Source organism: Fistularia commersonii, chromosome 33, assembly GCF_037954325.1.
Source record: "Fistularia commersonii isolate RoL2024-O1a breed Wild chromosome 33, RoL_Fcom_v1.0, whole genome shotgun sequence".
Taxonomy (NCBI): Eukaryota; Metazoa; Chordata; class Actinopteri; order Syngnathiformes; family Fistulariidae; genus Fistularia; species Fistularia commersonii.
In genome coordinates this window covers 9,589,583-9,616,794 of record NC_141316.1, presented here as the reverse complement: position 1 = coordinate 9,616,794, position 27,212 = coordinate 9,589,583, and the positions used below count along the sequence as shown (strand labels likewise).

The 27,212-nt window shown below is 46.9% G+C and overlaps 3 protein-coding genes across 4 annotated transcripts; all 3 read right to left on the bottom strand.

Annotated features, from left to right (window-relative positions):
- Positions 1 to 84: 84 nt before the first annotated feature.
- On the bottom strand, positions 85 to 8,870 carry cog7 (component of oligomeric golgi complex 7). Its single transcript, XM_086140621.1, has 17 exons — positions 8,376 to 8,870; positions 7,872 to 8,020; positions 7,589 to 7,705; positions 6,983 to 7,151; positions 6,697 to 6,779; positions 6,452 to 6,574; positions 4,989 to 5,187; positions 4,784 to 4,911; positions 4,430 to 4,584; positions 4,223 to 4,339; positions 4,060 to 4,125; positions 3,772 to 3,958; positions 3,554 to 3,694; positions 3,353 to 3,436; positions 2,054 to 2,168; positions 1,815 to 1,958; positions 85 to 725 (listed from the first exon to the last, which is right to left on the bottom strand). Exons 1-17 carry the CDS (start codon positions 8,539 to 8,541, stop codon positions 559 to 561), a joined length of 2,310 nt encoding a protein of 769 aa, XP_085996747.1. The 5' UTR covers positions 8,542 to 8,870; the 3' UTR covers positions 85 to 558.
- A 137-nt stretch (positions 8,871 to 9,007) lies between these two features.
- On the bottom strand, positions 9,008 to 15,369 carry LOC147214974 (putative protein MSS51 homolog, mitochondrial). Its single transcript, XM_086140622.1, has 6 exons — positions 15,044 to 15,369; positions 14,535 to 14,672; positions 14,339 to 14,463; positions 12,141 to 12,704; positions 11,442 to 11,535; positions 9,008 to 10,111 (listed from the first exon to the last, which is right to left on the bottom strand). Exons 1-6 carry the CDS (start codon positions 15,058 to 15,060, stop codon positions 9,907 to 9,909), a joined length of 1,143 nt encoding a protein of 380 aa, XP_085996748.1. The 5' UTR covers positions 15,061 to 15,369; the 3' UTR covers positions 9,008 to 9,906.
- Positions 15,370 to 16,675: 1,306 nt separating this feature from the next.
- On the bottom strand, positions 16,676 to 26,799 carry mss51 (MSS51 mitochondrial translational activator). Of its 2 annotated transcripts, none has more exons than XM_086140693.1 (7): positions 26,644 to 26,799; positions 25,360 to 25,614; positions 22,485 to 22,634; positions 21,214 to 21,338; positions 20,578 to 21,141; positions 17,743 to 17,836; positions 16,676 to 17,661 (listed from the first exon to the last, which is right to left on the bottom strand). In XM_086140693.1, exons 2-7 carry the CDS (start codon positions 25,515 to 25,517, stop codon positions 17,454 to 17,456), a joined length of 1,299 nt encoding a protein of 432 aa, XP_085996819.1. In that variant the 5' UTR covers positions 25,518 to 25,614; positions 26,644 to 26,799; the 3' UTR covers positions 16,676 to 17,453. The 2 variants fall into 2 exon arrangements, with proteins under 2 accessions (XP_085996819.1, XP_085996818.1); XM_086140692.1 differs by having other exon boundaries at positions 26,658 to 26,791.
- Positions 26,800 to 27,212: the final 413 nt, after the last annotated feature.

Here is a 27,212-nt window from a genome sequence, read left to right as displayed (position 1 = left end):
ACACTACTCAATTGCGAATGACAGAAAACAATGGCCACCCTCAGTTGAAGGAGACGCTGTGGAAAGGAAAACAAGTTGGAAATATCACCTTCACATAATTTAATATAATAAATGGATTATATGAGCGTGATGAGTAATTAACAACTCATAAAGCCTTTTGATTTAAACCCCTCCCTCTCAAATCTACTGTTATACATTCTGCAACATTGATCCATGTCTGGTAAACACATCGTGGAAACGTTTTCATCATTTTGTCTCAAGCGAAAAGCCTTTTTCACCTTCACTTTAAGTCACACTCTTTAATCGTCCTCGATCCGTCAATTCAAGGCCTCGTGAATCCCGATCCCATCTCGGAGAATCCCGTGACTGTTTAAAACCCAAAGTAGGAGTCGATAAAGGTAAATTGAGTCTTTAGGGAAGTCGACGAGTAAAGCGGCGACGACCGATACGCCGATCTTCTTCATTTTGTGGCCAACCTTGTGAAAAGATGCCTGCGAGACAGGAGGGCCGCGCTGACGACCGCCGTTCCGACAGAGTCCGTCTTCCTCTACGTCACTGTCAATAATCGACACCCCGGAGGGCAGCGATAGTGGAGGCCAGTCGGCGTGGCAACAGCTTGGCCGTCTGTCTGTAGTCTTCCGGTTTGGCTCGTAGGAGGGTGACGATCTGCTGGAGGTTGCGCGAGGGCTGCAGGCCCAGGGCGTCCATCACGTTGCTGAGATAGTCTGCGGAGCCAGAATGAGGGACGGGGTTTTAAATATCTCATCCGAAGTGTGTTCGTTCATTATATACGACACTTAGCCCGCACTCACGGTCGCGGAGACTCCACAAGAGGAAGGCCCACTGTGGGAATCCAACCGGTGACCTTCTGGCTGTGAGGCAGCGGCGCTAACCGCTGCGCCGCACCATGCAAGGCCACCTTAATGTTCACCGCTGATTACCGGATAAACGTTCATTCATGAGCGAAAACAGAAATGCGCTTGTACGTCTTACAAGCAAGCCTTTCTATATTCATGCTTTACAGGGCAGGAAATGAATTCTCACACACTGATCCTGCAGAGAAGTTACAAATTTTAGCCCGTTTGCTAGCCTGGATGCAAGGCGGAGGGAACGCCGCGGAACCGAGAGGAATCTTGGAGTTCCATTACGTCCTTTATGATTTCCACCAAAATGTTGACTTTTGCCGGATTTCAAGACAGTGGAAGAATCTGGCATTTAAAAACACGTCAAGATGTTTTACCCACACTCTTGGTGAACCTGTACAGGATTTGTATCGGAGCGTCTCTGTCGTCCAAGTATCTCGACACAAACCGTTTGCAGAAAATCTCCTTTTTCATTTTACGAATACTTTCTGTGACACTTTTTGTATCGTATCAGAGCACGATAAATCATTAGTGTATCTACAGGGCATTTTGAGGCCCGCGGGTCGTTTTTTTTTTTTTTTTGCATCCGCCCTGCCAAACTATTTTCTTTGAATATTTGAATATGTATTTTCAATCCATATTGAATTTCAAAACTCCTTATTTTTTCCCTTTTGTTTACTTTTGTATGGATGATTACATACCAAACAATGTTGGTACATTTATATGCCAATGAATGAGTTTAACGTTGAAATAAAATGGCAAAAAATGTAAATATTTAAATTGCAATTTTCATTTTGTTCAATATTCATGATACCTAGTTGGCCCGCGCATAAAAATCAAATAAGAAATATGTCCCGCTCCCCTGATCGACAGTATATAATACAGCTTAGCTAAAATACCAGAAAATGTCAATTGTGCTCATCGTGAGTGAGTGGAAAGGAGTCGTGATACCGATGTCTGTCGCCAGCTGTTTGGTGGAATGTGGGCCCAGTTGGGGGATGAGAAGGATGGCATCACAGTAGGTCTGCATGGTTGCCCTGGCGATGGATCCCAGCCAGTAGTCCGCTGTGTTGTCCAGTTCTGGAAGGTCATCGCCTGATGCGAGACAGTACGGACGCTTTACTGTGGTTCCTTCCAGCGCGGAGCGAGGTTCGGACATTCAAGGTTTCACGACGAGGCGGTGGAGATACCTTGCTCTGGAGGGAACGGAAGCTTCCCTGCATGGAGGGCCAACTCCAGCGCCGGATCCTCCTGGGCCACAAACGGTTCCAGGTGGAGCGGGAGAGACATCAGGTACTGACCAATCTGGGAGAGGACAACAAATACGGCGTGGAGGTTTTAGTACATAAGGCTGCCACGACTTGCAATGCAGAAATAATTCTATAATCAAACTGCTTGTTGAATTTTTTTTTCTTAACATGAGATTTTTTTTTTTCAACTTGAGTTTTTCTGGATGACGTCAACATATCTACTCATTTTGTAATATCAATGAATACGAAAAAAATTAAATCTAATTTTAATTTTAAAATTAATGTGAGGCAAAATGACTGCATCCATGAATGCAAAAATGAGTCAGCATAAATAATTTAAACATAATAAATCAAAATACAATAATAGTTCATGAACAACCATTGACATAGACCATGTCCGATTGCATTTGGGATTTTTTCACATATTACATAAAGATTACCGTAATTTCCAGACTATCGAGCGCGCCTGAATCTAAGTCGCACCAGCTAAAAATAACTTAATAAATCTATGTATTCATATATAGGCCACACTTGTCTATTAGCTGCAGGTGTCCACATTGAACCACATGAGATATTTGCACAGAAACATTTTTTCTTGAAACCTTTAATTAAATACATACCGGTAACATCCACAAATACATACTGGAAATACTTTTGTCCGAACGGTGGCTGTAACACGGCTGATGAAAAATATCAATAATAAATGACAACAAATAAAGTCCATCCATTTTCTATCCCTGCTTTGTCCTCCTCCAGCTGATGGCTATCTTGGTCTTATCCTGCACACTAAAACCGTTAAAGCCGTCTTCCTCGGTGTCGGAATTGAACGGCCTCACAATTTCACGGTCATTTCACCGGTCCGATGTGACCAGGCCAAATTTTTTTGGTGGCTTGAAGCTTGTTAGTCCAAAAAAAAAAAACAACAAAAAAAAAACAACCTAAATTAGTCGTTTAACCCACCGCGTTCAAAGCGTGTAAAAAAAAAGTAGCGCCTTAGAGTCTGGAAATGAGGGACGATAATACATAAACAATTTTATTTCATTATTCTCGTACTTAATGCTGTCATATATGTAGCCATGGCTCTTCATGGCTTTGGAGTGACAATATTGTGAGCTACATGCAGAATAAGCCACAAATGAGAGTGAAAAGAATACAGCAAAGACTTTATTTCCTCTGCACAAGTGAATCGAAGTTATAATTTGTATTAAATAAACATCTGGACAAACGGACTGAACTCACATTGGTTATGTATTCCTGCGGCGACAGGCTGAAAGTAGGCAGGTCTTCTGTGAAGCTCTCTCCGATGCCTGCCGACTCTTGCCTCTGAAATGACACAAATACGATTGAATTAGCCACATCAAAAACACGTCCGAGCCTTATTATCCGCCGACGCGTTTAATCCTGCCGGCCGGCCGGCGTGGAAACCTGACACTCGCTCACCTCCACCTTGGAGACGGTGCAGAGTTGGTGTTTGATCTGGAGGAAGACCGAGTCGAAGGCCAGCTGATTGGCCTGCTGGTTGAGCCTGGTCAGGGCGGCTCTGGGCTCCGACAGCAGGCTGGAGTTGCCGGTGCCTTTCTCCTGCGAGAGAAGCGGGAAACAGAACATATCAAGGGGACGACAGAAATCGTTTTCCCGCATCGCGTTCGGCTCCGTACCTTTAACGAGTAGAGGACTTCCATGAGGCTGTTGTACTCCACCATGCTTCCCCTCTGCAGATAGTTGTATTCCTGCCAGGGATTCTTGGTGGCGCCCTTCCTCTCCGCCGAGCTCACCTCCTGGATGCCCGCCAGGCTGCGTGGGCTGTACGAGTCCGACAAATATTTACCTGCCGTGGCCAGGATCCTGTGGGAGGGACGGCGGATGGATGATGAGACCCAGGATCGGGGGAGTGTTCTTCGACGAGACGTTTCAGAGAAATGGTTTCAAGGAAATGGTTCTCTTACTTGTTGGACAGCTGCTGCTCGAAGGCCCCGCACTGTCGGAGTAACTCCCCGCAGGTGGCGATTATTCTGCACAACCGAAACCGGATAGCGTGAAGTGGACGGGCCATTTTGCTTTCGACGTTACATTAAAATGATTCCAAACGCAAAAGAAGAAAACAAGAACCTGACGGAATTCTGGAACGCCGTCCAGTCCTCCTGGAAAACAGAGGACGCGGGCGTGTCTTCAAGTTTGCACATCTTCCTGATCGACTGCAGTGTTGTGGAGAAGTCCGACACGTACCTCGGAGTATTCGAGAAGACAAAAATAAAGAAGAACTACAGCCGCTATTACATTTTGGTAAGATTTGAGACGAGAGTCGGGAGTCTTTACTTGGTGAAGAGAGCTTTGAGGGCTTTGAGGAGGCCACACACAGCCAGACCATCGGTCAGCTTCACACAGCGCTCCACAGCGGCGCTGGCCAGGCCGAAGAGCTTTCCCACAGAGTGGCTCAGCTCTTCCACACAATCAATCACCTCCCCGTGTTCCTAGAGACGAATGAGAAGGGGAGCACGGAAATTAAAATAAAAAAATTAAAAAAAGAATCATTGTCAATTTATTCCAGCCATATTTTGAACCAAATCTGAAAAATGATTGAAATCAATGTTCCATTGTCTGGAAGGAACATTTCTGAATGATATTCAATTTACATTTATATAATACAAAAGACTTTTGATCATTTCTCACCAAAGGCACAGCGCTGATCTGGATGAGGAGATGAGCTTCCTCCAGGTCACCGTATTGAAGCTGGAAGGACTTGTAGGGATCGTAGAGCGCGCACACAAGCTCACTCACCTTCAGCAGGTTGTTCTCACCTGGAAACAGATGTTACACAAAAGCGACTGAGTACATCCAGCCTCTGGCGGGTGCAGGTCTCTGCGCTGGTACGGACCCAGGTGTGGCATCATGGCAGCTTCCAAGCCGTGTCCGAAAGCGTAGGTGGTGTTGTAGAGCTCCAGCAGGGCGTCCAGGCGCTGCTCCTGGGCCGTCCGCTCCATGGCGGTGCTCAAACACACGGGGATGGACGGCACCATGGCCCCCAGGGTCTGGATCAGCAGCACCGTCACCACTTCATACGGGTTCTTAAAAACCTAGTGGATAATATGATGTCACTCGTGTGTCACTGTTCTCAGTTCTACTACCTCAGTGGTGGAACAAACTTCCGGAAGCAACGAGACTAGCATCATCCCCCTCAACCTTCAAGAAACAGGTAAAAACTTTTCTCTTACAGGACTATTTACTGCGCTGATGCTTGAGCTGCCCCAGATCAGGTTCGGCACCAAGTTAGGCTATACAGTGTGTGTGTACGTTTGTGTACATCTTTGTCAAAAAAAAAAAAAAAAAAAAAAGAACCCCAGCTTACTGTTCTGTATATTTCCTGTGCATCTTGTATTTGCAAGTGTTATTTGCAGTGCTTATGTCCTCTATTGTAAGTCGCTTTGGATAAAAGCGTCTGCTAAATGTAATGTAATATAATGTAATGTAATGTTCATGGGCAGGGCAGGCAGCGATGCAAAATACTTTTGATGAGGTTTCTAATGTCATTACTTAAGATGCAGCATTAACGTATCTTTAAACCCTCCTTAAAATATTACAGATAACCAACAGTTATCATTTAATAATATGATTATTCTCAAAATTAAGCTTTCACATCATTTTTTTTTCCCCCTGTCTCCATTCACAACTGCAGGGGAAATATTATAATTTCCCCGTCAGTTAATTATAATTATATAATAATTATGATTATAAATAATATAATTTCCATACAACAGCAGTGCAGTTTGGATGGCATACAACTCTGACCGGCCGGAGGCGCATCTGTGCCACAACGACCTCACCAATTCACACGTGTCACGTCCAAACTCCATTGTTCATTTTTATCCCCGTTCTTCTAAGCCCATTTGCATCCTGCTAATTTTTAATAATAATTCCTTGTAAAACTGTAAATGAACTTAAAGACTCACGTCCAGACCAGATGCTACTCTGCATCAGTGCCAGGAAGGTCCTTATTTGGGTTCACAGCAACCAATTATTTTGGTTAACATGAAAACTTAAGTGTTTTTTTTTATTTTAACCAAGAATTTTCTTTTCTTTCAAATACACCCAAATTTAGTTGCTAATAAAACAATCATTTACATGTAATGCAAAACTAGATGTCACCCCTAGTAACCCCTGATGGTAAAACAGGACAGTTTTCAAATCCTGAAAAAAAATGTGGGAGAAAAAAAATCATGCGATTTTTTTCTGTCAAAACAATGAATCCATTAATTATTATTCAACTTTAGCTTTACCCATTTCCTGATTTATGAAACTGTAACTGTCACAGTGCCGTGGAAAGGCAGCGGAGGGTCTGACCTGGCTGCTCCACTGCAGCTGGGCGTGCCACGTGGACAGCAAGGTGTCGTAGAATTCAGAAAGCTGGTGGTTCAGACTGAGCTCACTCTGAGAGAGATCCTGCCACATGCTTACCAATTGGCCCTGGAGATGTCAAGAGAATAACACACTCATTCATATATGTGTTAGCGCAATATTGCACCGTATCAAATATAATATGACTGGGGAGAGTTTACTAAATAATGACCGGGTTCAGATCAAACTACCTTATGACACTTGTAGTAGTAGGCAAGAAGCTGAGGCATTCTGTCGATCTCAGAGAAGACTTTGACAAACAGCTTGGCTTGGTCTGTGCAGAAATCATCACAAAAGCACGTAAGAAAAATGTCATGGAGCACTGGCATTACAGTTTGAAAGTCAGAGAGAAAAAAGTCTGGGCCATTCAGTTTCCTGGTCACCTGTCAGGGATACTTCTATGCAAAAAGGAAAAAAAAACAGCAGCAATAACATAGTGTAGTTAATAGCGTGGTAGACCGTACAGGTTTTTCCTACCTATGGACATGGAATTAAAAGTGGCCACAATCTGAGGGCTGGCCAGGGCCTCCAGTCTGTTTTTCAGAGCCTCCAAGTGGACGCACTTCTCAGAGTAGTCTGGAGTGTCTACTAGCATCGCCAGACTGTTCTGCATGCTGGTTAGTTTGGACGAGATCACGGCAAGGTCCTGAAAGAAAGGATGGGGAAAATTCTGCGCTCACTTTGCTTTAATAGTATTCATATTCAGTTTCCAGGCTACTAAGAGTCCATTGTCAGCATGCAGTGCATGGCCAGAAAGTATCTATTAACATTACATCTAGGTATTTATGTCAATAGATACTTGGGTGTGTTTAAATATGAACTGTTTCTTGAAATTGAACCGCTCATCCTAACAGTCGGAATGCACTAAATATATTTGTGATGAGCATCTACCAATTAAACAGCTATTGCCAATAAAACTGTGTGGTACTCATTATATTTCTCATAACACTCAGCTTTATAACTAATGGGAATAGATTGAAATGACGCTGTGAGGATAGGCTAGTTAGTTGAAGCAAAGGGTTAACAGGGTCTAAGCTGCAAGAACATGTTGCTAGAAAGAGTAAGTTCGGGATTTTCTCCGACCTGAGTTTTGAAGGTCTCCTCGATGTCTGCGCTGAGCGTACTCCATTTGTCTGCCTCCTGCAGCGCCTCCGCTGCCAGCTGCATGCGACTCTTCACTTGATCTATCTCCACCAAGACCTGGACACAAGAGATAAATCATGGCCGGGACGTAACCATTTAGCACCAGCCTGGAAATCAGGTTGTCCTGTCAAATAAATGATTAAAACATAATTTCACAGTATTAAAGGTCAATTTCATGACTTGTGAAAGCGAACAATAAGCCCGTGCACGGGCCGTCACACACCTGCATGGACTGCACAGTGTCCTGCTCAAACTTCTTGATGTCCTCTTTGACCAAAACCATTTGCTCCTTCAGGAAGGAAGCTTCTTGTTTCAGAGCCTCGACATCCCGCAGCACTCTGGGCATGTTTTGCAGCGCCTGGTTACTGCTCTCTACACAAGAGAGTCAACAGAGCACGACATAGAGTCAATAAAGGTAGGAATATGTTGTTCTGGGCACTACTTTTGTTATGACGTGCTATTTTACCTGAGTTACACGGAGGTGAGAGAGTAGCCCGTTGTAAGTAACCCGGTTATTTGTTTGTGGAAATACTGAAGCTATAATGAAGGGGCAACATCCCCTGTCTTTTGAAATATTTAACCAAAAATATAGCTTTGGGTGATACCCTGCGGTCATTAGTGTAACTTAACTGAATTGGGAAAATGTCTAAAGCCATAACGTATCGCCAGCTGTGTTAAATGGGTTTGTTGCAGACCTGCTAGAAAGGTAATAGTGTTTAATTCTCACCCTCAATAGCATTGTTTACTTCTTGGATGAACAGCTGCAGTTTCATGACCAGTGTGGCTGCGTGTGTGTCCGCCTTCCCCGGCGCGTCCTTCTGCACCAGCTTGAAAGCTCCGTTCACCCAGTCTTTCACGTCAAAATCGTCGTCCAAGAATTTAGAAAAATCCATGTTTTCCTCTCGTTGCCTCCCAGATTAAATGAACGGGGCCGTCGTCCGGTCAGAAACCTGCTGCTGCTGTCATCGACACATAGCTAACGTCCGGCTAGCTAGTTTTTCCCATACAGCGGTTTCGACACGAATATGAAATAAATCGCCCAAGAAAATGATATTATCACCACAACCAAATAGAGTTCCAGCAAGGCAACAGCTTCCTCCAGAGTTAATTTTAAACGTCCTCCGCATTAGAGGGGAAAAATATGGACATAATTGTCACAGGGTTGTGCCAGGGAAAGCCAGAGACAGATGACAACAACTTCCCCTTTGTGCGTTCTTCTTAAGCGTCCCCGGAAACAAGCGCCGGCGGAACAAAGGTTCCGGTTTCCAAAAAGAAACATCGTAATCAAGATGTTTTTTAAATGTTTGTTAAGAGATTACGTATTTTGGGCACGCAAAAAAATAGTAACATGCAAAAACGAAACATATAAAACTTTATTTCCTTGTGTGGCTCTTTATAATGCCAGTATAGCTTTTCTATTCTCGTCTAAAATCAGTGCAACACGTAAATAAGTTCGTGTAAACACCCCTCATTCTGCACACAGGGTTAAATTATTGTCACTAATATAATTGTATTTTCATGATCAACTTTCATTACATTTTGATGCCTGTCAATGCGTGGAAAACCTCTTCCGGATCTATTTTGTAAGACGATCAAATTTTTAACGGATTGACAAAGCAGAATATTCAACCATATGATCACATTTTAAGTGTTGCAATTATGTTGTTTCTTCTCCATTTCTTCTTGTTATTCCATCTTCCAACATCCCGAGGAAAGTGAAATAGATTGCTTGTTATTTTTCTCATTACATACATGTTATGACATTGGTAAATGCAAAATGAATCATTAATTAGCAGTAAACCAGTTATTTTTTTTGTTGTCAGGATATACTTCAACTGTAAAATGCCTTTAAAGTAAGACAATGCATTTTTGACAATTGACAAATTACAGTAATAACTGGCGCTGACATGAAATAATCCTGGCTTCCATCTGGTCAGTTTTTAGATTTTAATTAACGAATAATTTACTAATAACACGTGCGTCCTAAATTCATTGCAAAGGTATGTGAATGAATGTCATGGACTTACTTCTGAATTGTCACCTTAATCGTAAATTTGGAAGTATCCTTTGCTTAGGTAATACTAAAAAATAAATCAGGCTTCTGATCAAGCATTCAAGCAAAAATAGCCGCTCAGAAAGTGCATATTAAAATGGAAAACAATTTAGACGCTAATGGCTTCAATAGATGTTATGTTGATCAGTAATCATCGAATTGAGACGTAAATGTTGCACGGGAAATCTGTGTTGTGGAAGCGCCTTCAGGCCTCCTCGGGTTCCTCAAACTCCACCGTCTCCAGCAGACCTTGAAAACAAAAGTAATGGGAGTTGCAATAGACGGCGGGACTGTTGACGCAGGGGCCCACCCGTTCTTGTTTCAGGGATGCAAAGGGGTTGGCGCCACTTCCTCTCATGTCCATCTCCAGCTCCAGCAGGATCTGCAGGGAGTAGGTCATCTCTGCCTCGCTGCAGATGGAGCGAAACATCATCAGCCAAAGCACGTTTGGTGGATACATCCCATCACATAATGGATGAGTCGCAAGACAAAGAGTAGCTTTTGTGCTGCAAATGCACCGCATTCATTACGGCTCGCGTATATTTGCATAATTTGAAGCACTTTGGAGCTGGAAAGCGCATTTATTCATTGGTTCGTTCATTATCTACGCCGCTTATCCCGCACTCGGGGTCAGGAGTCGGCTGGAGCCGAAACTTCACGGCCGGTGACGCACTATTTCATCACACGGCCTCATCGCACGTCTCTTCTCAGTATTTGGACAGCAAGTGTGAAAATCAAGCCATTTTTGAATAAAAAAGAATTTAAAACTGGTGAAGTGAACGCTCGTGTGTGCCGCCACGACCTCGCCACCTCACACGTTCACACGTTTTATGCCCTAACTAACACCAATTTTTACCCTTGTCAGCCCATTTTCTGCTTATTTTTGTCTATTTTTGTCATTGCTATTGTCATTGTTTATGTCATCATTTTGCTTGTCAATTTTCACCCTTGTTGTCTTTTTTTTTTTTTTCCAATTCTGTTGTCCACTCTTATCCTTGTTGTTGATCAATTAATTGTGGATTTCTTTTGCTATTTTTCCAGTTGTCTTCTAATTGTCTCTCCATTTATATTTTATTCTACCTTTGCATTTCGGCCCAAAATTCTGAAATTGCGTTTTGAATTCTAACATTGTACTGCTTTCACCTGCAGTGCTCCTGTTAACCCACATCCGTCGGCACCCTTTTTGAAAATCTTTTTCAAAAATGGCGTAAGTTTAGAGTCCAGAGCCTGTTGACGTCAGCGGTCCTGGAACCAGCACACTGTGACCAAGAAGAGTGCGCTAGCGTGCTACCGTAAACAGGTAGAAGGTCTCGAGGAACCCGCTAGAGACGTGTTAACATTCATTTCATTGCAAATAAGTGATCGCCACAGTGTCTCTGCTTTAAACTAATATTTCATCCAACCCGTAATATCCAAATATTTGCGTGGCCATCTTGCCTGACATGACTGGCATAAACACCGAAATTCACTGTTTACTGGATGTCAGGACACATTTATATGCGTGTAAAAGCGTGGCGTCGACAGGATGTCCGTGGTCGGACTCCCATCACTCCCGCTCACCTCTCACAGGAACCGAGGAGTTGCTTCGCTGTCGGTTTTAATCCGACGTTTGGGAGCATTTGTGACGCGATATGTGGCGCTCCGGCTGCTTCCCGGTAGCTAACTCATATTTGAGTTGTACGGCAGAGGCCGGTTTTGTCTTCTGTATCGTTTTTTTGATCGTTTTATGGGAGAACTCACCTGAGAGCGGTGAAAAGAGAGGGAATCTCGTAATCCCGAAGGAGGAGGAGCGTCGGAAGCCAGCCCTGCTCCAAGCCCTGACTGGCGTCAAACCCTGGACGTGGGGAAAAAAAAGGGAGAGGGAAAATAAAAATGAGTTTTGAGTTAATTTGAAGCCGACTCGGTGAGAACGGGGGCGGAGCTTCACCCGGATGAAATCCAACCACCAGGTTTAGGGAGTTGGGGGTGAAGGCCTGAAAAGCTCTCCAGGGTTTTCCTTAAAATCTGCGATACGCAACGATCGCCGTCGTTCTGGCTGTCGAGGAGAGACGGATGCTCGGACAGAGACGGACACGCAAAACCTACTTCTTCTTCTTCTTCTTCACCTGCCGCCGTCTAACCCTCTGTAAACCTCCTCTCTGCTGAATTCTTGAATTTCCTCACTTGAAGATGTTTCCGCCTTCATCCAAGAGGCGTCTTCAGTTCTCAGAGCCGAAGACGCCTCTGGGATGAATCCACCATGACCTGGACGACTGAGAACCTCCACAAAACCTCCTCTCTGGTCTTCCTCCAGACCTCCTGCGATGGCAACCCATATATTCATTGGGTCTGACTTTACATCCAGAACATCTAACACACGTCGTCCCACTGATGAATCAACCTCCGCATCTCCGGAGCCAAAGGAGACACTCATCAGCTGAGAAGGTTGAGCGAACATACCGGGATGAAATCCAACCACCAGGTCCGGTTTGGCCGCCTCTCCTTTCTCCACCAGCTCCTCCCAGAACTGGTGGTAGAGGCCCTTGTAGGCGCTGATGTAGACCCTCTGCCGGGGCCCGAAGGCCCTGAGCGGAGGCCTCACGACGGGCCCGTCCACCACCTCCGGCCCCACCATCACCACCTCCAGCCCCTGGTGTCCGGGGAAGACGTTGTTCAGCTCGTCGTAGTCGCTCGTCCTGGCCGCCAGCGTCTCGCCGTTGCCGGCGCCGACCAGGTGGACGGTGAGGGGTTTGGAGTACGGCTCCAGGCCGAAGAGCCTCATCCCCCAGGCGACGGTGAGGGGCCTGGAGAAGAACTCGCTGCAAACCCTCCACAGCGACCGACGCAACTCCTCGTCCTCGGGACGAGGCCGGCCGGCGTCGCTCCACAGGTCCCTCATCTTCTCCCCGGACAGAACGGGATGGAGGCGAGCGGCGAGGTCGCCCTGCATGGCGAGCCAGTCGTCCCAGCCCAGCACCTCCGAGCGAGGCTTCGACCATTTCTCCGTGGCGAAGGGAAGGTCCCCTGTGGAGCCGGAGCCAGAAGAAACACCACATTTGAGCCCGATTTCCAAATCCAGACCTCCATGTGTTCACACATTTGATTTCCATTGATCGTTTTTGTGTGATTTTGTTGTCGGCACGTTCGACGATGTCGAGAACAAAGTATTTCATTCATTCAAATCTAGGATGTGTTATTTTAGTGTTACCTTTATTTTTTTGAGCAGCGTATAAGCTCGATATTTTACATCGTATGCTGAAACCCTTTGAACAAGAATGTTTTAGTCTCCATATCTGTACATATGGGAAAAAGTCATTTTAATTCCTCTCTCTTCAGCCGCAGGGAATCTTAAAATCTTAAAACTTAAAATAAAAAAATAAAAAAATCTCACCCACTTAATATTAATTGTAATAATTTATCTGTATATATGTTCAGAACAGTGCAATATTTCATAACAGCTACATGTAAAATATTTTTTCTTAAGTGAACTTTGTACTTAAGATACTTAAGACCTTAAGACACTTTGTAATTTATTTTCATTTCCAATCTCCCTTTTTTTTTTTTTTTAACTGTTTATACAATTTCCTACTTTTATTTATTATGGTTATATTTTTCTTGCAACTCTGGCACAACAATTTCCTTCGGGATAAATAAAGTCGTTCTTATTCTTACACTATATGTATATAAAACGTTTTGTCTCAACCATCCAAATGATGGGAATCGGGTGTTCCAGTCGCTTTCGTAGCCACAGGTGGATCAAATCAAGCACCTCTGCATGCAAACAACATGTAAACAACATCCTAAATATTCCACAGTCCACTGTCAGCTGGATTAGAAGAACATGGAAGCATCTCAGCCGTGTAAACTGACGGAGGGGTTGAGCGGATGCTGAGGCGCATCGTGCCGAGAGGTGGCCGACTTTGTGCAGAGTCCGTGGCTACAGACCTCCAGACTTCACGTGGCCTTCAGATGAGCTGAAGAACGGTGTGCAGAGAGCTTCGGAGAATGTTGTTTCCGCGGAAGAGCAGCTGCATCCAAGCCACACCTCGCCGAGTGCAATGCGAAGCGTGGGATGCGGCGGTGGAGGCGCCTTCTCTGGAGTGACCGATCGTGTTTCTCCATCTAGTAATCCCACGGACGAGTCCGGGTCTGGAGGTCTCCAGGAGAACCTGCCTGACCGCATCGTTCCAAGTGTGAAGTTGGCTGGAGGGGGGATTACAGTGCGGGTTTGTTTTTGGCCCCTTCGTTCCAGTGAAAGGAACTGAAAGCTTCTGCAAACCAACACGTGTTGGACAATTCCACGCTCCCAACAGTTCGGACCCTTCCTTTTCCAACACGACTTTGCACGAGAGCACGAAGCAAGGACCACGAAGACATGGAGGATGAAGTCCTGACCTTCGGGAACACCTCCAGGATGAATGAGCGGAGGCCGAGAGCCAGGCCTTCTCGGCCAGCATCATAAACGCGCTTCTGGAAGAAAAACTTTCCATAAACCCCCTTGAGAACCTTGCAAACAGCCCTTCTAGAAGAGCTCAGCTGCTCTCGCTGCAAAGGGTGGAACCACGTCATATTGAACCCTATGGTTAAAGAACGGGATTCACTGAAGTTCATATGTGAGCAGATATGTGAGCGTGTTTTTTTTCTTTTTCTTTTTCTACCTTTAAACAGCAGCCATTCCACCACCCTGTCCACGGCGGCGAGACGCAGCTGGGAGCAGAACTTCTTGTGTTTGGGCCAGTCTTCCTTCTGACACTCCTTTCCGCAGTAGTAAGCGTTGAGGCATCTGTGCAGGGAGGGCAGAAGGTCAGCCGCTGGCCGGCGCTCGGCGCTCGGCTGCAGATATTCGCTTTTTACCGTGAACAGCGCTTCATGCTCCGCGGCTCCGAGAGCTGGCTCGCCATCTTCTCGCAACACACGCAGATTTTAAAGGACTCCTCCATCCTCTGGAACATCTCTTTCTGCGTGCGAAAGGCCATCGGAGCGGCTCCGGATCTGCCGAGAGTCACAAATCAAGCCAAATATATGAAATGTTTATTTTCTTATAGCCACCTGTTCAGCCCCCCCCTCCGTCCTCCTCCTCCTCCTCCTGGATGCCCTGCTATTCTTAGCCCACGGACATTTGCTGCAGGAGGAGGAGGAGGGGGCTGAATTCATTCACATGGAAATGAAAGATAGCAAAAAAAAAAGGGGTTTCGTTTTAACGGTGAACAGACGGAGGTGTGGAAAGCGGATGTTTTCCGCACGTCCAACACGACCCCACCACCCTCCGACCCCCAAGGGGGGCCGTGCAGAGGAAAGCTGCTGGTCTCACAGCGCCGTCCAGAACTAAATCCAGGAAAGAGAGGAAACAGTCGGACACGTACCTACCAGTTGCTGCCATTTGGAGTTACAGCGATCCTTTTCTTCTTTATCTTCTTCTTTCTCGTTCTTTTTCTCTCTGCGTCTTCAAGGCTTGTCAGCCGAGCGGCTGCTGTAACCGGATTCAACACCTGTGCCTTCTCTTCCGGAGAGATCTGACTGCTCCGGAACATTCAGGACAACGCATGGGAAGGCCAGCACACCGGCAGCGGAAGAAGTACATGATATATTAAATAAAATTAAATACTATAGCGTAAAATAAAATTCAATTCAGTGAAATATGACTCCCCATGGAGTTCCTATCGGAAGATGGCAGCATAAACTGTATTGGTGACCTTTAATTCTGACTGGTTTACTGTTTGATGGACACACACACACACACACACACACACACACACACGCCCTTTTTTGAGCATTTTTCACTTCACGCTTTGTCCACTAGAGGTCGCTGTTGCACAGAAAATGACAAGAAAACCTCGGCCCTTAACAGGTTTAGGGTTTAAGTTATTGCCATGAATACTGTTGTTCTCTTTATCAACAATAAATAGAAAAACATTCACACATTAGAGACATTTGTTGGACGTGAGTGAGAATACGGAAATATCTCAGGTCTTTGCGGCTGATTTTCAGGCGTCTCCTCCTCATGGTCGAAGACGTGAATTGAAATCTGTGATTTTTGCAATGACAAGGAAAGAAAGGTTGGAAGTATCAATGGAAATGTTTGTAGGAATTCATTTTCTGAACATCGCCGTCTTCACACACCGAGTGACCCGTTCCGTGAGAAACAGCTTGGATGAATAAAAACCCCAAACAGCTGCTGGAAGGATCTCCCGCCTCTCCGGGATTGATGGAAGAGACGTTTAACACAAAAAGAAAGCCGACACGGTAAAACACACTCCTCCCGGGCCCAGTGTTTTGTTGTTGTGGTTCAGCAAACACGCAAAATAAGTCCAAATACGTGTTTCGCCTGCAGCTGCAGAGAGTAACACAATACTCTCATGACAATAGACCTCCTGGGGGCGGGAGGGTCCGCACTCATTCAATTATTTTACTTCACACTTCTTCAGTTTAATGAGAATACGTGTGTGTGTGTGTGTGTGTGTGTTGGGGTGGCACTAATGTGTAAAAGGGTGAAGGACCTGCATTTTTTTCCCCCACTGTTGAAACATCCTGCATGAACAATGCTTAAACAGAAGAATTCACTTAAAAACAAAATTTTGGAAGTTCTTCATTCATTCATTCATTCCTGATCAGGGTCTCAGCGGGGGGTCGGAGCCCGTCTGCTGTCGCCGGATGCGAGGCGGCGTTCAATCTGGACCCGTCAATCACACACACACACACACCCTCTCATTCACATCAGAAAGAAATGCAACATTCACTTCCTCGTTCACACTTCCTGTCACAAGGGTGTCATGTCAAATAAATGTAACTGCTTGTAACTCTGAATTTATGACTCATTAAAATCCAAAATGTTGCATATGTAACATTTTTATATAACATTTTGGCTTTTAATTCTTGGGTAATTTGTTGTTTTTTCTGGAAGGCTAACTTTAGCATACTTAGCTCCGTGTTTGGTGTCAAAATAGCAACGTAGCTCGTACTCTTTGACGCTGCCAAGAACACAAAAGACACACAGGTTTTTCTCCTTGAAGCACAAACATGTATTCACTTTCCAAACTGCCTTCCATTTGTATCAACTTATCTCTTCCCGAACATTTAGGGATCCTTTGTAATTCTCAATTCCACATTAATGTGGATACACTGCAATCTATCGGCGAGGCGCCATCGCTTGGCGGCTAACGTGATCGGCATGAATTGTGGGACATGTAGTTTATGGTCAATGCACGCGTTTGACTTATTTAATTTAAGACAATCGGACCTTTTGAGACGTTCTCACGGGCCATATTTGGCCCGCGGGCCTTGAGTTTGCCCTTTAGAAAGACGCAACCATTCGCCATTCATTCATTCAGACGTCATATGGAGCCACGCAGCCGGAGTTTCTCCTCCACCTGGGTTTAATTCCATGTAGTGTATCAGTGTCGCGGTGAATCAGCATGCAGGTGATGCGTCTAACAGAATCAATCAATTGGGAATAGTTGGACTGGCAGTACAAATTACAGGCAGCTGATAGTCGCAGTCATTATCCATGCACGCCGCCGGCCTCGGTATCCGTGTCGCCTCGGGGCGCCGACAGAGAGCGAACCTTTGAGTCCCGCCGGCGCCCTCAGGTGCTCCCGTCCAACCAAACAGCCCTCGGAGACGCTGCGGGCGTTTTCTTTTTTGTAATCTGGCTAATTCATTATTGAAAAGTCGGAGGGAGGACGTTTAACGCGGCACTGCGGCGAGAAGTTTCGAGGGATGCAACATACATGTGACCTTCCACGGACGGTCCAAACAGACGTTTGGAAAATCCTCCTAGTTGTCAGGAGCCGAGCCCGGACAGTCCTCCCGCGGCAGCAGCCCGTGGAAGGACACGTAGTGGGAGTTGCAGTAGACCGGGGTCTTGTTGGGACACGCCTGGACCTGCTCCGGCTTCTGCGAGGCGAACGGGTTGGGGCCCTGGTCCAGGATGTGCATCTCCAGCTCCTGAAGGATCTGCAGGGAGCAGCGCAGCTCCTGCTCGCTGTGACGAACGGAAACGGAGAGGAAAAATGACGGAAGGACAAACCGAATCGGCGCGAGGGGTTGATAAGGCGGGGCTGACCTGTACATGGTGAAGAAAGACGGGATGCCGAAGTCTCTGAGCAGCAGGAGGGTGGGCAGCCAGCCCTGGACCAGACCCTGGTTAGCATGGAAGCCTGGGAGAAACAAGGAGAAGATCACACGAGGAACCCGAGAACGCGAATGCGTTTCCGGGAAACGCGACTGACGCCCAGAGTTTTCGCCTCAGGGAGTTGGTTGCAACTCCGAAAAGTTGCCGGTCGGAGGGCGGCGGCGGCGGGAGAGCTTGTTCAGGGAGGTTCGGCTGCAGGTCCAGGGAGAAGATACCTCACAGCGCACTGGGTTGATGGGAACCAAAAGCGCTTTACAGCTAGCTAGCTAGCTAGCTAGCTCTAGCTGAGACTCAGCTGTGGATTGTTGTGTTCCTGCAGCTGCCAGAAGAAAACAGGGGTCTGATATATGTGTGTGTGTGTGTGTGTGTGTGGGTGTGTGTGCTCATAGCAAGGTCGCCACCGGATAATCAAACAAATCTGTCATCCGTCCGAGCGGCGGCGCGGAAACGCGACAAAGCGTGACACACAGTTATTAGTGTTCATTAGGAAAAGCTATCCATGAAAAGTTCAACACTCAGATCTGCTTCATCAGGGACGGTGCAGGATTTGGGTCGACCGCCGAATCCACCATCTGTCGCTTGAATTTCCTCTTTAAAAAAAAAAAGGGGCTCGGGGAAAAGTGGTACGGAAGCCGGGATAGGCTCCGCCCCTTCCCACCTGACCATGGATGCAGGAAGTGCAGATAATGAAGGAATTATTTCATTTTTGTTGGACTTTTCAACTGATTTGCACACGTTTCATTCAACAAACTCTCCTCCGAATCCCCTGAATCCTGCTCTCCTGTGGAACCGTCACATTCTTTTTGGTTTCCCAGCACTTCTACGCCTCTCAGCTGCACCGCCTCCGCCGGTTCCGACAGCCGAAATCCACGGGGCGGCTCGACTGCAGAGCCCGGCCCTCCTACCAGGAAGAAAATCCCGGGGAGGTGAAACATCTAAAAAGGAGTCGTTTGAATCCCACGCATAAAACGAGAGCGGATCGTTTTCAACCCAACCTTGAGAAGGAGAAGATCGGGTCTGTCTCCGAGCTCGCGGGGAGAAACAAACAAAACTTCCGCAATAACCAACCATTAATCAATATTTCATCGCGGATGTCGGTCGACAACGTCCCCTCCCGTCTAAATAAAGTCCGGAATCCAAATCCGCGTCTCCTGCCTTCAAGCCTGGAGCTGAGAAGGTTTGACGGACGGCTCGGCGTGAGAAGGATTTGCAAGATGATCCCGTGTCTCACCGAGAGGCAGGTGTCCTTTCTACCCCCGGACTCTGCTTAATTCAGCCGGAAGAGTGTCATTGTGTCACACACACACACACACACACACACACACACATGCACTGAATGTCTCACCCTTCCACCAGTAAGATGCACGGCTGTTAAATCCACCCCTGCTTATGTGCTTTTTAGAAAGACGAAACCCGGAGAGCCGCAAACACAAACACCCCCGGTCGCGGCCGGCGTCCCTCCAACCGGAAGGGTCGGCGGTTCGATTCCCGGCTCCTCTTCCTCCTCTCGCCCGTTCAAGTGTCCTTCAGCGGCGTCACGTCTCCACGTTAGGCCCCACGTTACCCCTGATGTTGCTGTTAGCGCAGTTAGCTTTGCTGGGCGGACGAATGGGCGAGAGCGCGCCGCTCCTCATCGCACAAATCTCGAAGTGAATGATGCGTGTCTCGCTACGAGCGGCCCCCGGGGTGACACTTCCAATCACGATATGACCCTCATCGCTGATTTATCTGGCCGGCGTTCGGAGATAACGGGACTGTCCGGCTGGTAATGGCAGAGATAATCGGGGCCACGTGGAGGATGGAGCTGGAGGGATTTCTGAGATACCGCCGGAGCTAGGCTAATGCTCCACGGTATTGTTAGCATGCAGTGGCATCTTTATTTGCCCTCTGTGCCTTCACAAGCATACGCGCCTTCCTTTCTTTGGACACACACACACACACACACACACACATCCTGTCACTTTAACGGTGTTGTGATGCAGCCGGCAGGGCGGCTTTGCACGCTGATATGTGACCGGGTGCTCGGGCAGTTTACCCACGGGATGACGGATTCCAGTATATTTAGCTCTGGCGGAGGCTGCCGCGGTAAGTGAGCCGGGCCGGGGGCGGCGGAGGGGGCGGAGGGTGTCGCGGGTCCGGCTCGGTCCGGGTTTAACTGCGGGCTTTGCGGGCCAAGGGGTCAGAAAACAGATCCGGCGCCGGGCTTAGGAGGCTTGGGCTCAGAGTGCCGGTTTAATGAGTGAGGATGGACAGAGGAAAGGGTCCAGGATGGGAGAAGGGGGGGAGCTGGGGGTGAAGGCCTGAAAAGCTCTCCAGGGTTTTCCATAAAATCTGCGATTCGCAACTATCGCCGTCGTTCTGGCTGTCAAGGAAAGATGGATGTTCAGACAGAGACGGACACGCAAAACCTACTTCTTCTTCCTCTTCTTCACCTGCCGCCGTCTAACCCTCTATAAACCTCGAATTTCCTCACTTGAAGATGTTTCCGCCTTCATCCAAGAGGCGTCTTCAGTTCTCAGAGCCGAAGACGCCTCTGGGATGAATCCACCATGACCTGGGTGACTGAGAACCTCCACAAAACCTCCTCTCTGGTCTTCCTCCAGACCTCCTGCGATGGCAACCCATATATTCATTGGGTCTGACTTTACATCCAGAACATCTAACACACGTCGTCCCACTGATGAATCAACCTCCGCATCTCCGGAGCCTCTAAACCACCGTCACCAAAGGAGACACTCATCAGCTGAGAAGGTTGAGCGAACATACCGGGATGAAATCCAACCACCAGGTCCGGTTTGGCCGCCTCTCCTTTCTCCACCAGCTCCTCCCAGAACTGGTGGTAGAGGCCCTTGTAGGCGCTGATGTAGACCCTCTGCCGGGGCCCGAAGGCCCTGAGCGGAGGCCTCACGACGGGCCCGTCCACCACCTCCGGCCCCACCATCACCACCTCCAGCCCCTGGTGTCCGGGGAACATGTAGTTCAGCTCGTCGTAGTCGCTCGTCCTGGCTCCCATGGTCTCGTTGTGGGACGCCCCCGCCAGGTGGACCGTGAGGGGTCCGGCGTTCGGATCCAGGCGGAAATGCCGGACGGCCATGCCGACGGTGAGAACCCGGGAGAGGAACTCGCTCTGGATGCGCCACACGGACCGCCGCAGGTCGGCGTCCTCCGGCCGGGGCCTGCCGGCGTTCTTCCACATGGCGGCCATGTTGGCGCACGACGAGACGGCGTCCAGACGAGGCGCGAGGTCGCCTCGCATGGAAAGCCAGTCGTCCCAGTTCTTCACCTCGCCGGCCGGCTTGCTCCATTCGCCGGTGGAGAACGGGAGATCTCCTGCGTGCGACGACAGAACATTCAGAGCACATTCGGACACGTGCGGGGGGGGAAAACATGTCGGTTCCTCACCGGTGAATATCAGCCATTCCACCAGCCTGTCCACGGCCACCAGACGCAGGGTCTTGCAGAACTTCTTGTGCAGAGGCCAGTTCTTTATCTGGCAGTCCTTGGAGCAGTAGTACACGTTCAGGCACCTGTTATGGAGAGCAGGTGAAGGGAATCGTAAAACAGCGAGCACTGGAAATGCAACGAGAGGCTTTTACGTTCTAGAACAGACCCGGGCACTTTACGGCCCGCCGAACAATTTTCTTTGAATATTTTTAACAAATATTTTCAGTCAATGATAAATTCAGAAACTCCCTATATTTTTCCTTTTGTTTGATTTTGTATGGATGATTGCATTCAAAATAATGTCGGTGCATTTATATGATCATTAATGATTAAGTTGAAATAAAATGCCGAAAAATGTAAATATTTAAATTACAGTTTTTATATGATTCAATTTACATGATATAGAAGTTAAATATAAAATGTGGCCCGCTTGCCGAAATAATTGCCCACCCCTGTTCTGGAAGCGAGCTATGAGACTGCCGTAAAAAAAAAAAAAAGAAGATGCCAGTTTATGTCTTTTTTTTTTTTTTTGGGGACCAAAATAACATCTCGCACGCATCCAAATATGCCGTTCATCTGACACAGGTTAGATGTCCGGCTCAGGGGCGCCCGGAGATTCACAACCGTCCCATCTTTTTTTCCGGCGAGTTTTCCGTTTCACGGGCCGTTTTCACGAGAGGCCGACGACGCAGCCGTCCCGGATAGGACGGATCCCGAAGGATAACGCTAAAATGTATAAATCAAATAACAGACGATAGACTCTGTAAATGTCGCAAACAAGCATGTAAACATGATAGCTTAGCAGATCGTCGAGGAAATTAACAAGGGTCACCGGAGAACCCGAGTGTTGCCCCTTTAAGAGCAACGGCGGCAGCTGAGAATGTCTCCAGAATGCATCGGCTGGCCGGGGGAAGGAGAGAGCGAGGGATGAGGAAAGAGAGCGAGAGAAACACAATACACTTTTGAAAATCTGGGCCGAAGTGTCCCTCCCGGTTATCGATGTGCAGCTGGGAGCGTGGACGGCGCAGACCCTGCCGCTAAGCCGCTCTATATAGTCCAAGAATTGCAAAGAGGTGATTCAGAGTCAGGGGGCTTTGCTATATTTGCACCTGGACGCCGTCCATGGCTGCACCGCTGGCCCCAGAACCGCCGCCTGATAATGCCTCATACTCGACCCGAACGGACGAGCGGTGCCAAAGAGCGTCCCGGAACCTCGTCGGAGGACTCACTTGACGCAGCGCTTCAGCGTTTCCCCCTGGCCGAGATGCGCGGGGAGTTTGTTGCAGCCGGTGCAGAACTTGAAGGTGTCCTCCATCTTCTGGAACATCTCCTTGTAGTTACGGAACGAGATTCCGCTCACGCGTCCCTCCACGGCAGACCTTCGGAGGGGGGGGAAAGAGAGCCCGAAGCACCCAAAAACACCGTCAAATGTTTGGTGTGGATTCCCCTCCTGCGTCTGCACAGGTGGAGTGAGAGGGTGAATGGATGCTTGTATATGAGGAGAATGAAAGAGCGAATAGATGGTTGTATGTTTCTATAATATGTTTGAATGAGAGGGTGAATGATGTCTTTATATGATATGAATGAATGGTTGTAAGTCTTTATGACAGGGGTGGTAAACTCAAATACACTGTGGGCTTAAAGTCGCGGGCAAATATTGATATTTATTGAAAAAAAATTCTTCCTCGAGATATAATAATGAACCTTTTCATTTGGAACAAGCAAAGCGTAATTTTACACAACATATCACTTAATATTGCACGCGAAATTCAAATTATTCAATGTCATTCATTTCTGAAATAACAATCAAATAAAACTTGTATTCCTCTTTATTTCTGAATTAACCCTCATGCGATCTTAACATTGTGTTTACTCCCCTCGGCCTTCGGGTCAAAAATGAGCCATACGACAATCTTTGTACCCTAGTGGTGTTCAGCCCACATGGAAACATAAACAAAAAGAAGTATCACTTTTTCCAATTATGGGGTCTCTTTAGGAAAAGTCATAACATTTCAAGTTGGAAAAAAATAGGTTAAGGTGTTTTTTCTACAGCTAAACATGGTAGTGGGTCACTTTTGACCCGCAAGACAACACAAGGGTTAAATTTCATCACTAACCTTGTTTCCACAGGCTAATAATAAATGTAAAACTAAAATAACAATAATAAATCAATTAACAAATAATAATAATATCATTCAAAGAACGTGAAACCATTCAAGCCAATATCTTGGAGTCGTAAGAAAAAGTGTGTGAAGAAATCGGTAATTATAGCTCAGTTTGCTACACACTGATCTACTCTGCCTTTCTTTTCGCTATTTTTCAGAGCGGTAGCACAGTGCTAGTATTAGCATAAGGTTGCTATGACTACTGTCATAAGCTTTTACAAGTGCTGTTGTTGTTTTCGCGCCAACACAACAGAAGCGCGTTCTGGGATTTTTAGTATTAACAGCTCTAATAGTCATTTGGTGTGGCTTTGCGGCCGAAATAGTATTACACTGCGAGCCAAATGTGGCCCGCGGGCCAGAGTTTGACACCTGTGCTTTATGACATGCGAATTTATGAATGAGTGAGTTGTTTGTTTCTAAATGACGTGAATGAGGCTGAATTATTTCATGTCTGTGTGATGAGAGGGTGAATTTTTCGTCTCTAAAACAGGGAATTAGAGGGTGAATATTTATGTGAAGCCTCTTGGAATGAATGATTGCATGTCTATCTGATGAGTGAGCGAGAGGGTGAATGGTTTTGTCTCTATATTGTACTGAAGTCACGAATGTTGGGGTTTATTTTGATGCTTGTTTTCTGTGTGATTTTGGGGTTGCAATGAATTCTGGGGTATTTTACTGAGCGGGAACAGTTCGATGTATTGCAGGCTCGTGTGGCGTGGCTAACGACAGCTATTGCTAATTAAATGGACGTTTTCCCTAAATAAAACACCACAATATAATAAGTGAATGAGAGTGTATGTCTTTAAATGAAGCGATTAAGTTTCGACAACTCGATCAGGTGCTCTGATATCCGTCTGGTCCACAAAATTTCACCTAACGCCGCCCCACCTCCTCTTAAGACCCACATCCAGCCTCGCTCTCAACTCGCAAGTCGAGCGTTAAGGTCGGTGTCTAGAGGAGACTGCAATGTTCCTAAAAGAAAGTCTGCCTTTTCTCAATCTGCCTTTTCCTAAAAAGCCATCAAAGAATGGAATGGGCTTCCAGACAATCTAAAGAACATGACTGATTTTTACACCTTGACACGGGCCGGCATCAAAAATTGGATTCTGGAGCACCAAACATGCTCACAATAATAATACCAGACGGGTGTTTTGCCATCGGACGTTACCCTTCTGGGTATCATCTAATAATGTCACAACATTACATTACATTATACATTGCACTTTCAACTTGCAAAATACTTATTTCATTGTCTATTTGTATATTTTGAATATATTGTCTATTTGTATAGTTTTACATTTGTATTGTCTTCCCAGGACCACAGATGGAAATTAGCTATGAGCTACAATCTGGTACAAACATCTCTGCCTCTGTGCTGAATGGAATTGTACACTGTCCTGATAAACCAATAAATAAATGTAAATGAAATTACAAGTTCATGACAGGGTGAACTATTAGTCTCAATTTGTCTTGTGAAAGAAAGGGTGAATGGTTGTACGTCTACGTGACGTCGGAATGAGAGTGGATTTTTGTGCGTCGTTACGTCGCATGAACGAGAACATGAACGTTTGACTTTATGACGCGAATGAAAGAGTGATATATAGTTCACGTCTCGATATGACGCGTGAATGAGAGGGTGAATGGTTGCATGTTTCTATGTGACATTTAAATGAGAGCGTGTGGAAGAGAAAGCAAACGGTTCACTTGATATGACACGTGAAAAAGTGAATGGATGGTTTTATGTCTGTAAATGACGTGTAAATGGTTGTAGGTTTCTATATGTCTATATGTGATTGGTCCAAGGTGAACCCCACCTTTGGCCAATAACAGTTGGGATTGACCTCGAGGGCAGGATAAGCCTCGTAGAGAATGAATGGATGAATGAAAGAAGGAGAGTAAACAGCAGGACTCGGCGTGGAGTCTGACCTCGCAGCCGTACCTGTACTGTCCGTAGTCCTTCATGTTGAGCTTGTCCAGAATCACCCTGGACAGTCCGGGAACGTTGGAATCCAAAGCGTAGAAGCCAGACTGGTCGGAGAAGACGCCGTCCACCCCGGGAGCGAAGGACTGCGGGAGCGCCGGCACCTGAGATGCCATGAGAGCTCCAGGGAGGGAACGGAGAGGAACGAAGAGGAACCGGGGCCTCGGTTTCTCCTCAAAGAGTCGACGCACCCTGAGGCTGCCGAGGGTCTCGCTGAAGTGACCGGCAGATACAAAGCAGTTATTTGGATGTGAGAATCAGCGAAGCTCCCGCCCTCCTCAGCGAGCTGACGACTGAGAAGGAGCAGAATCCAAATGGTGACAAAGTGCAGAGCACACACACACACACACACATACACACACACAAACACAGACGCACACACAGTCGGGTGGACGCAACATGGGACGTGTCTGCTTTTTTTTTTCTGTCTAGTGTTTAAGAGTGGCAAAGAAACAGGTCTTAAAGCAGCAAAAAGACTGGTATTCTGCGCATGTACACACACACACACACACACACACACACACGCACACACACACACAGACACACACACAGTCGGGTGGACGCAACATGGGACGTGTCTGCTTTTTTTTTTTTCTGTCTAGAGTGTTTAAGAGTGGCAAAGAAACAGGTCTTAAAGCAGCAAAAAGACTGGTATTCTGCGCATGTACACACACACACACGCACGCACATGCACACACACACACACACACACACACACACACACACCTGAAGCCTGGCCAGCAGAGGGTCTCACAATACAAGGACGACTAAACTCTCCAACTGTCCACAGTTCCTGTAGTTCACCATATTTAATGCACATATCCATGCATAGAATATCTGACAATCACCTGAACACAGCACTTTTAATTTATTGATCATACTATTAATTTTGAATTATAGGTTTTTTTTTTGCACTACTGGTCAGATGCCGAACTGCATTTTGTCCAATCACATCTAAAAAAAAAAAAAAAAAAAAGTGTTGCAGGTTCCTTTTGACTCCTTTTCCTGCCTCATGACGTCGCCTGCGAGACGCCAATCAAAATCCCCTTTTTGTCTCACAGCAGTTCCGCACAGAGGATAAATAGTTTTCCTTTCGGCTTTCCTAAAACGGATGAATTCAGTCCTGATCTGCAAAAGGGTGGAGGTAAAACAGCAAATTTCACAAGCGAGCACTTTGCATTCCCTTCCCCGGCTCCCGGATCCGACCCCTCGCCGGACCCTTCGGCGACGTTCCACCCGCACCTGGGCGCTCGTACCTTTGGTTTCCGGACAGACGGGAGATCCCTCCGGATCAGCGTTGTCGGTTCGGCGCTCAGGAGCGAGGTGACTGACAGCTCCTCCTCACCGAGCTCCTGTGCAAACCCAGAGATCCACCCCGCTCAGCTAAAAGAGGGGGACGGGCAGAAGAGGCAAGTCGGGGTCAAGAGGTGGACTCCTGAAGTGGTGTGGGGAGGAGGAGCGAGATGGACGCACCAGGGGGGGGGGGGATTTGCCCGAGAGGAAGGCCGAGCAGGAGAAGCAGGACAGAAATAGACTTTTAGAGAGCAGCGGTGTGGAAATCTGCGCTCTTCAACACACACACACACACACACACAGGAAGGAAGGGATTTCCAAACACAGCAGGGGAGCGAGGAGATCAACAACAAAAAAGTGAAATTAAATCTCCATCAACTCCCTTTCACCGCAGTCAACCGGCGTGCGATATTTAAAACACTCGTGTCGTGCAGGAAGCTCTGCTCACAGGATTCTCAAAGGTGACGTGAAGAGAAGGTGATGCTGAATCATGACTCACCAGAAGGTGTGTGTGTGTG